General features: G+C 57.0%; 1 protein-coding gene across 1 annotated transcript; it reads left to right on the top strand.

Moving 5' to 3' along the window:
- Nucleotides 1-1,680: 1,680 nt before the first annotated feature.
- Nucleotides 1,681-10,159, top strand: NLRP6 (NLR family pyrin domain containing 6). Its single transcript, XM_049820092.1, has 10 exons — nucleotides 1,681-2,015; nucleotides 2,259-2,297; nucleotides 2,387-4,109; nucleotides 4,491-4,580; nucleotides 4,865-5,038; nucleotides 6,183-6,353; nucleotides 6,583-6,753; nucleotides 7,743-7,913; nucleotides 8,533-8,703; nucleotides 9,568-10,159. The coding sequence occupies exons 1-10, from the start codon at nucleotides 1,697-1,699 to the stop codon at nucleotides 9,656-9,658; spliced, it is 3,120 nt and encodes a 1,039-aa protein (XP_049676049.1). The 5' UTR covers nucleotides 1,681-1,696; the 3' UTR covers nucleotides 9,659-10,159.

Genomic DNA, 10,159 nt, shown 5'->3' with positions numbered 1-10,159 from the left:
GTTTTCATTGCCAGGAGCGTGCACATGGCTGGCAGGGGGGGATTGCAGCTCCAATTCAGCCCGAATTTCACCTTCAGGGCTGCTCCTCAGCCTGCCCCTTCCCCTGGCAGCAGGTCTGGTGGATCCCACTAGATTTTTTGTTCCGTATGGCAGCCTGAGTTTTTGAAGCGTGTTGTTTGACCAAAAAGCCCGTGGTGTGACCTGGTCCTGTGGCAGGACCCCGCTGCCTGTTTAAGTCCCCAGCAGAGAGCAGAGCCACCTCCACCATCTGGTGATGGGCCAGCCGACCAGAGCCTTCCCTGGAGTTGGGACACCGGGACTGATGTTCAGCTCCGTGGCGGGATGAATTCCAAGAGGTGGTAAAGCCACCGCCAACCCTCCAGCTGGCCCAGCCTCGGCTGTTTTGGCTGACTGGCATGTCCCAGGCTGTGCAGGACTTGACAGCAGCCGAGCTGCCACAGCCGGGTGCTGAGGTCTGCATGCTTTCAGCACAACCCTCTGCTGCAGCGCGAGAAGGAAGGAGCTGGTGCTAAGAAGAAAAGAGAAGAAAAGGGGAAAATAAATAAGGTGCAGAAAGGTCATGAAGTGTGAGAACCTTGACCTGAGAGGGAAGGAACTGTGGCACCCTTTGAAAGTGAAACTGTGCCCCTACAGGAAATCAGAGCGCTTGCGCGGCTCACCGGCTTCGTTTCATCAATACAATGAAGGACTCCAGCCATCCCTGCTGACCCATCCTGATGGCATGATGGCACTGCACAACGGGTCCCACACAGGCTGAAGCAGCCTTGTTCCAGAGCAGGGACAGCTGCCCGGCTGTGACCCTGGTGGGACAGTGGTTCTTCTGGTGGGGACATGGATGTCCTTGTGGGGATATGCCTCTCCTGGTGAGGACACCAATCTCCTGGTAGGGACGTGGCTCTCCTGGTGGGAACATGGCTCTATTGTTGAGGATGATACTCTCCTGGTGAGGACATTGCTCTGCTGGTAGGGACACTGCTCTCCTGGTAGGTCCACTGCTTTCCTGGTGAGGACATCGCTGTGCTGGTGGGGACACCGCCTTCCTGCTAGTTCCACTGCTTTCCTGGTGAGGACATTGCTCTGCTGGTGGGGACACCACTTTCCTGCTAGTTCCACTGCTTTCCGGGTGAGGACATCGCTCTGCTGGTGGGGACACTGCTTTCCTGGTAGTTCCACTGCTTTCCTGGTGGGGACATCGCTCTGCTGGTGGGGGCACTGCTTTCTTGGTGGGGTATGGCTGTCCTGGCAGGGACATTTTTCTCCTGGTGAGGACATAGCTCTCCCAGCAGGGACACTGCTCACATGGTGGGACACGGCTCTAGTGAGGCTTTGGTGGCAAGCCCCTGGACTGCTGCCCCGCTGCTCCTCATGCTCATGCTGGTGGGGATGGTTTGGGCTGGGGAAGCAGGCAGGGGTACAGCAGGCAGGACCGTGGTGCCTGGTTGGGGACAGCCAGCCCCACAGCCCCGGACCCTGGGGAGCGGAGCAGGGCAGATGAGTCTGCGGGGGAGCAGGGGGCACAGCTCCCCTGGGGCAGAGACAGCATGACTGGGATGGGGCTGGGGTGTGGGGCTGGGGCGTGGGGCCAGGGCAGATCCTGACAGGATGATTTCCCCAAACCTTGTCCCCCCATCACAGGCACAAGGCAACGTGTTAGCTGGGTGTGGGGGCTCTCCCCATGGGGTTGCGTGGCAGCAGGAACTGCGCCCCAAGCAGAGACAGCTCCCAGGGCACTGCTGGGGAGCTGCTGCTCCGGGCCCTGGAAGACCTCTCCGAGCTGGACTTTAAAAAATTTCGGGATGCGCTGGCACATGGAGACCTGCGGGGCAGGACCTGCATTCCCTGGGGGCGGCTGGAGAAGGCCGACTGGACAGATACAAAGAACCTCATGTTGGATTTCTATGGTGGGGAGGACGCCCTGGATGTGGCAATAGCAGTCTTTGAGCGCATCCAGCTCCGCAACGCTGCTGCCCTGCTCCGGGAAAGCAGAGAGAAAGGTGGGAAGGCTGAGCGGCTCCCCAGCAAGTACAGCATCCTGTGGGGTCCCAGGCACCATGTCCTGGGGGTTGTGTCTGCAAGAGCCCATGTTTGGAGCCATGAGGATGCTACGGAAAGGGTGGTGGGTTGGGGGTCCCTGTGGTAGGCTGCAGGGGGCTCCTCCAGGGATGAAGTGATGGAAGAGGCTTTGGGGGTGTTGGGTGCTCAGTGATGCTGCCCACTAACACCACTTTCTCTTCCAGCCCTGGGGCCTGCTCCTCTGTGGGGTTCATCATCATCAGGTAGGCGCCAGTGGGGAGAAGTGTGGGGGGCTCTGCCGCCGCTCACCCCACACTCCGCAGATGTGTGAGGTGGCCTCCTGCCCTTCCAGATTACCAGAGGAATTACAAAAGAGCCATATGCCGGGCATACAGCCGCATAAAGGACCAAAATGCCCGGATGGGTGATGACGTGAGCCTGAACGCCAGGTACTCAAAGCTGGTGATTGTCAACAAGCACCGTGACGAAGAGCAACGGGAGCACGAGATCATGGCTATGGGACGGAGGCACGCAGAGATCATGAAGGAGCAAGCCAGTTCCTCCATCGCTGTCAGCGACCTCTTCAAGCCTGGCCCCGATGGCTGGACCCCCAAGGTGGTTGTGCTCCTGGGAGCCGCAGGTGTGGGCAAGACGATGACAGCCAGGAAGATCATGCTGGACTGGGCATCCAACAAGTTGTTTGTGGAATTTGACTACGTCTTCTACATCCACTGCCGGGAGGGCAATCTCCTCACCAGCCCAGCCAGCGTGGCCAACCTCATCACCCAGTGCTATCCTGGCAGCTCTCCGCCACTTGACGAGATACTGAGGCAGCAAGAGAGGCTCCTCTTTGTGATCGATGGCTTTGACGAGTTCCGCTTTTCCTTCGACCTGCCCAAGTCCGAGCTGTGCTTCCAGCCCCGGGAGGAGAGGCCAGTGGAAATCATCCTGAGCAGCCTTTTCCGCAGGATGCTCCTGCCTGAATGCTCCCTGCTCATCACCACGAGGCCAGCTGCCCTGCAGAAACTGGGCAAGTGCCTGGAGTGTGAGCGCTATGCTGAAATCCTGGGGTTTTCGGAGGCAGAGAGGAAGGAGTATTTCCACAAGTTTTTTGATAATGCAGAGCAGGCAGCTGCCGCCTTCCAGTTCGTCAGAGGGAACGAGACACTCTTCACCATGTGCCTGGTGCCCATCGTGTGCTGGATCGTCTGCACTGTCATGAAGCAGCAGCTCGGCCGCACCGGAGGTCTCGCCCAAAGCCTGAAGACAACGACAAGGATCTACATCCTTTACCTGTCTGCCCTGCTCCGGTCTCTGAGCAGCCAGCTGAAGCAAGGCATGCCCAGGGTGCTCAGAAAGCTGTGCTGCCTGGCAGCTGATGGCATCTGGAAGCAGAAGGTCCTCTTCGAGGAGAAGGAGGTGCAGGGCTATGCACTGGACCAGCTAGAAGCCCTCCCGCTCCTCCTCAATGAGCATCTCTTCCAGAAGGACATCTCCTGCGTCAGCACCTACAGCTTCATCCACCTCAGCTTCCAGGAGTTTTTTGCAGCGCTGTTCTACCTGCTAGAAGATGAAGGGGAGGCACAGGACCTCCCCGCTGGTCCCAGCAGGGATGTGAAGGAGCTGCTGGAGAGCTACGGCAACTCCAGGAACTACTTCATGCTAACTGTGCGGTTCCTCTTCGGGCTCTTAAATGAGGAACACAGGAGGGAGCTGGAGGAGGAGATGGGGTGTAAAATCACACCAAGGATTACACAGGAATTACTGGCATGGCTTCAAAACAGCCAGAAAACAGCCCTAGCTCTTCTGATGCAGGAGACGGCGGTGATCCGTGAGCTGGAGGTCTGCCACTGTCTGTACGAGCTCCAGGACAAGCGTTTTGTGGCGGCAGCCTTGGATCCTTTCACGGGCGTGTACCTACGAGGGCTCAACCTTAACCGCTTTGATCAGCTGGTCCTTTCCTTCAGCATAAAACACTTCCCCAAGCTGGAGTCGCTTGACCTGGGGCACTGCTCCTTTCTGTGGGATGACCCCGAGGACTCTGTGGGCCCACAGCCGGCCAAGCAGGCGTATCGGTGCGTAAGGTCCCAAGCCGCAAAGTGGCGCATCCCTTAGAACCCAAAGAGCTGTGATGACTCTCCGGAGGAGCCTGCAGCAAGGCTGGTCCTCCCGCCACGCCAGGCACATTGGCAAGGGGCTACGGGTGTGACCTAGGGACACAGCCGGCAGCCAAGGAGCATACTGGAATAGGGACAGAAATAGGAATAGTTTAGGACTAGGACTAGGATAGAATAGAATAGAACAGAACAGAACAGGAATAGAATAGTATAGGATAGGGACAGGGATAGGATAGGAATGGGAATAGAATAGGAAAGGAATTGACTAGGATAGGAATAGACCAGGAGTAGGAGTAGGAATAGGAATAGGAATAGGCTGCATCTCTTCTTTCTTTTCAGGGAAAGACAGCAAGAGGAGGGGAAGCAGTCACCCATCCACCTGCTTTGTCAAGCATTGGAAAAATCAGGCTGTAAATTAAAGATGTTAAGGTACATTGCTCTTCTCAGCCGGGTGAAATGGGAAAACAAGTAAACCACAGCCAGCCCAGCTGGGTCTCCCTCCCTCCTGCGTGGGGAGGACGACTACGTGCCGCCACGGCTCACTACACGGTGGGATGGGCTGCTGTCCTGCTCCTGGGAGGCCATCCGTGAAGACCAGTCCAGTTGGTGGATGTCATCAGTGGTGGCTATCTCAGCGAGGGGTTGGTTGGTGTGTCCATGCAGCAGGGCAGCTGTGCCAAGCCCCGTGGCTCCTCTCTGCATCTCTCTTGCAGGTTTGATCGGTGTCAGCTCACAAGTGCCTGCTGCGCGGCTCTGGCCTCCGTTCTCAGCGTAAATCCCACCCTGACGGAGCTGGACCTGGCTGGGAATGAAGACCTGAGGGACAGTGGCGTGAAGCTGCTGTGTGAGGGGCTGAGACGCGGCGCCTGCCAGCTGCAGATAATGCGGTAAGGGACGTTGTGAGCTCCAGGAGGCTGCAGGACCATTTGTCTCTTCTCTTTGTGAGCCTGGAAGAGGGAGGAAAAAAGAAAAAAGAAATGAGAAAGGCCCATTTACCAATGCTGCTGTTGCCAAAGGTAGCTTGAGGCATTGCAGACCTACTTGTTGCAGGGGCCTGACCTTTATTATTGCCTTTTCCATCAATATAATTTAGTTCCACATTTTTAAATAAATGAGCCTGCTAGGACGCTGCAGGAAAGTAAGGGAGAGAACTGATTTTCAGTGCCAAGGCCAGATGGAGAAGTTAGACCAGAGCTTTGTGCTACTGTGCCTGCTGTTTGTCTGTGGGTGTCTGTGCACCCCAGACACCTTCTCCCTGGGCTCTTGCCCTGCAGCTGCAGGTGTTTTTGGGTCCCCCTGTGCCCAGGCAGGGACAGGGCTGGCCACGCACCATGCAGAAACGTAATTGCAGACGTGGATTCACTCCAGAGACCGTTTCTGGGAAGGGGATGAACCATCCCTTAGTGGTGTCTGCATTTTCCCCTCCATTTAATATTTTTTTTGGTGTTTCCATTTCCCCCTGGTATAGATTCAGCCTGGACAATAAGATTTGAAAGAGGGAATCTCTCTGAAACTTCAAAAGTGAGGCAGGTTAATCTCACCCAGTTAATCTCAATAATTCAAGCAATATTAATTGTTTGCCCCCAGACCTTTACTCCCTGGTCAAGCGGACACTGCGTGGTTGCCTTACCTGTCCATTCCCACACTCCGGCACAGCGGCATTGCTGCCGGGTACTGTCTCGCGGCTGCACTTTGGCATTTTTGTCCCATAGAGTCTGCAGATTTGGGTTCTGTTTTGCACTCTGGAGAATGTTTGAGCTGCTCTCAGCCTCACTGTGCCCAGGGATGCCAAACAAGGAAACACCAGTGAACACCAGTACAGGCACACCAGCTTTAGGAGAGGGATGGGGAGAGGGCGGTGAGATGCTCCCCTCTCTTTTCCAACACAGTGTCCCCAAAGCTGCTGCAGGAGCTACGTCCATGCCTGGACCAAGGCAGGGGATGCTGGCCAGGTCTCCTCTGACCTGGGGTGATGGAAAGGAGGGCCGAAGCGTTAGCGGGCGGGCTGCCTCACCGCCGTCTCTCCCTCAGGTTGGGCTGCTGCAACCTCACGGCCACCGGCTGCAAGGACCTCGCTGCCGTGCTGGGCACCATGTCCAGCCTGGCGCAGCTGGACCTGAGCGACAATCCCTTGGAGGACAGCGGCATGCGGGAGCTGTGCGGGGCACTAGCAGGACCCGGCTGCAGCATGCAAAAGCTCTGGTAATGGGCGTCGGGCTGGTGGGTCCTGCTTTGTTCCTGGTGGACGCCTTTTGGGGGGTCACTGCGGCCAGGTGTGCAGGGTGCTGCTCTGCCCCTGCTGCGCCACGTCGCTCCCCCTGAGCACTGCTAATCAAACAGCCTGACCACAACCCTGGGCGGGTGATTTTCAGAGAGAAGTGGCTGCCTGGGGGCCGAGACCACCTTAGCCACGGTACTGTCCCCCGTGCAGGCTGTGGCAGTGCCGGCTGACAGAGGCGAGCTGCGGGGCTCTCGCTGCGGTGCTGGCTGCCAGCCCCAGCCTGACGGAGCTGCACCTGGGGGCCAACGATCTGGGCGACGGAGGTGTGCGGCAGCTGTGCGAGGGCCTGCGGGATCCTGCCTGCCGGCTGCAGATGCTGAGGTGAGGGGTTCCTGGGGGGGACATCGCTGGGTGGGCACCAGGACCCTCTACGAGCGGGATGTCTGCAAATCAAAAATAGAAAGCAATTGCTATCTAGCGCTCAGAGGATGTAATGCGCTCCTGGGCTGTGCAGCACCGCGCTGGCTGCCCTCCTAAGACCTGCAAGGCAAAGGTGACGTGCCATCTTTCACCAGGGCCACCACCACTGAGACAGCTCTGGTTTTCCCATCTGTTTTTAAACTTGAGCTTCTTACCCACTTTTCCCCTGAAGCTACAAATGAGCTGCATCTCAGCCATCCTGTCAGCACAGGTAGCAGAAAGCCAGGCAGGAGAACAGGCTGCAGAGGGGCTGCACAGCAAGAGTGGTAAAATTGGAGTCGGTGGCATTTCCCAGGGCTCGGGCAACATCCCCCCACCTGCACAGACCCCCTGGGAAAAGGAGTCTGAGCTGGGCTGGTGGAGGCACTGAAGGCAGGGTAGCTAACTGGGGGGGGTGAGCAGCACCTTTGCTTTGAACTGTGTTGGGGCCAGAGAGGAGGGAAATGGGTGATGCAGCTCTTCAGTCTGGCAGCGGTTTTACACTCCTGAACTCCAGTAGTGATGCTGAGCCAAGGGGAGGGGGCTGTAGTGCCCCTGGATAGGAGATGCGGCTCTGCTGGGGCAGGTGGCAGCTTCTAGGTCCTGAAGGACCTGAGAAACCCCTTGCCACTAGCCAGTGCCTTCAGGGTGCTGCTCACACCTGTAAGTACAAGAGTCAAAGAGGAAAAAACTACAAGATTTGGGAGGAAATACAGAAGCGAGGTACCTTGTGAGCAGGGCCAGTTTCTCTCTATTGAGATATTCTCCTCCCTGCCAGCCCTGGGGCAAAGGTGCCGTCAGTGTGGATGGGTGCTGTGGGCACTGTCCCCACAGATCAGCGGGCAGCTGGGCTGATGGGCTGCCAGAGCAGCCATGACGATGCCCCTCTCCTCTGCCTCTCCCCCACGCAGGCTGTGGCAGTGCCGGCTGACAGAGGCGAGCTGCGGGGCTCTCGCTGCGGTGCTGGCTGCCAGCCCCAGCCTGACGGAGCTGCACCTGGGGGCCAACGAGCTGGGGGATGGAGGTGTGCAGCGGCTGTGCGAGGGCCTGCGGGATCCTGCCTGCCGGCTGCAGATGCTGAGGTGAGGGGCTCCCGGGGCTGCTGGGGCTGGGAAGATGCTCTCTGCAGGGATCTGCCACTCACCTGTGCTCCCCTGATGAGTCTCCCTGTGGCTGGTCACCATCCCTTGCCAGGGCAGTTTGAACACCTTCAGGTAGGTGCCAAGAGCTTCAATAGGCAGGGTGCTAACAGCTTAAAAATATAAAATTATTTCTTTATTAGCTATATGAGATTATTTATCATCACCCAGATGAGATGACTAGGATTTAAAGCTCTCCCAGGCAAAGCAGCAGTATGCTAACTGCCCCAGCTGCAGCTATTCCATCCACCAGCACACTTCAGGTGCACGTATATAGTCGTTTCCTCCTTAAAGACCACCCCAATCCTATTTTGTGGTTGTGAGAAACAATCCCCAGTCAAGAGGAAGCCCAGTCCTGCCTGTGCCCGTCTGAAGGGATGTTCCCAGACACCTCACAAGATGCCCAGAGGAAAGCTTTGGAGCAAGTCCTCCCTGGAAGCTGTTTCCAGGCATCCAGAGGACCTGGGCTGGCTGAGTAGGCAGCACAGGCAAGGTTTCTGACTGTGAAGGACTGTGCATGAAATGTCCAAATGTCTCCTTTCTCCAAACACCTCCCTGGCAGTCTGTGGCAGTGCCGACTCACTGGCGCCTGCTGCGAGGACCTCTGCACCGTGCTCGGCACCAGCCGGAGCTTGGAGCATCTGGACCTGAGTGAGAATGATCTGGGAGATGGCTGTGTGCAGCTGCTGTGTGAGACGCTCAGGCATCCCACCAGCTTCTTGCAGAGACTTTGGTAAGGGACTTTTGGCTCTTCTGGGCATTGCCCTGGCTGTAGTGCTCCTCCGGCCACGGGGCTGCTCCCTGCGGGAACTGGGACAGACCAAGCATGACGTGAGCCTCCTCATGCCACAGCTCCCAGACTGCCCTGCGAGGTGGGAGTGTTTCTGTGCAGCTACGGCTGCTCCTAGTGCCCTTCATTGAAGGCATCCTGGGACGGCAAGGTGCTGGGTGGCTCAATCTGGAGAGCACCGCATGGCAGCCGGAGCTGGCTCTGCCTCCTGCCAGCTAGCAGGCAGCTGCCCTGCCACCCCCCCACAGCTCTACCAGCTGCTCACTTCTGGAATTAGCGTGATGAGACCTACTGCCTTCCTAAAGCAGCCGGTGATGTCTCAGGACACGCTACTAATGCACAAAACTGGGGGGGATGACGTGTTTCATCAGCCCCAAAGCAGGCAGCAGAGATGGATGGTCCATGTGACGGCACGTTTCCTGCCCTGAGACTGGCCCTGCTGATGCCAGCTCCTTGCCCAGTGTGCTGCGCAGAGGCAATGCAGGGGTTGCCTTGACCCAGCTAAGTAAATGCTGCGACCGTGGAGCCTAACTCTGGCTGCCACGGCAGGACCCCGGGGGGTGCCCAGTGCCTCGGTGGAGCTGTGGTTACCCAATGGAGAGAGCTCCATGGACCAGCCCTAGCCTCAGTCTCCCCCACGCTCTCTGCTTGCTGAAGCAGAAAAAGCTGGCTAGGACAGGGGCCAGACAACACCAGAAAAAAACCCCCACGCTGGCTGCTTTTTGTCCTTTTTTTTGGCTGTGCAAAATCATGGCCAACAGTCAATAGCGTGGGTGGATTTAACCTCCTTCCTTCTCCTCTCCAAAGGCTGAAGAAATCTGGATTAAACGAAGAGACGTTACAGAAGCTGGCTGCTCTCAAAGACGTAAACCCCAACCTGAATATACAATACGTCTGACAAGCAGGACTCGTTCCAGCGAGGGGCTCTGCTCTGGCAGCTTACTGACAGAGCTTGCACATGCATTAAGAGGGGATGAGGGGTCTGGGAGATGTTTCCTCTATTTATGAGAGGTCCTTTTAGTGCTGAAAGCACCTTCCAACAGGAATGGCCAGGCTCTGGTTGATCTTCCTGAGGAGTGCAGGAATTACCACCTGGAACTGAGATGTGTTCGTGCATTACAGGTCCAGAGAGAACCTGCTCCAAGGTCCTGGGTGGGTGGGAAGGAGCAGGGCTGAGGCTGTGGGAAACCAGCATGAGGCAATGGATGAATCTGAAACTTCAGTGTTTGGTCCCCACTGCTGGGAGTGCCCAAAACACACCTTGGCTGCAGAGATTTTTATTCACTACCCATGGTTCATTTACTGTGATTTGTATATTGATGAGGGTTTCTGTATTTCTGCCTGATCCTGTACTTTCCAAGAAGGTCTTCTCCCTCTCCTTTTTGGCCATGTATTTATT

Source organism: Accipiter gentilis, chromosome 17 (genome assembly GCF_929443795.1).
Source record: "Accipiter gentilis chromosome 17, bAccGen1.1, whole genome shotgun sequence".
In the NCBI taxonomy this organism is placed as follows: Eukaryota; Metazoa; Chordata; class Aves; order Accipitriformes; family Accipitridae; genus Astur; species Astur gentilis.
The sequence above is the reverse complement of the archived record's forward strand: the minus strand, read 5'-3'. Positions and strand labels throughout refer to the sequence as shown.

Coding starts and splice junctions, on each gene's coding strand:
- NLRP6 (XM_049820092.1), top strand. CDS start 1,697: ATGGGGTTGCGTGGCAGCAGGAACTGCGCCCCAAGCAGAGACAGCTCC. Junction 6,354..6,582: donor TGCAGCATGCAAAAGCTCTG/GTAATGGGCGTC, acceptor TCCCCCGTGCAG/GCTGTGGCAGTGCCGGCTGA. Junction 6,754..7,742: donor TGCCGGCTGCAGATGCTGAG/GTGAGGGGTTCC, acceptor TCCCCCACGCAG/GCTGTGGCAGTGCCGGCTGA.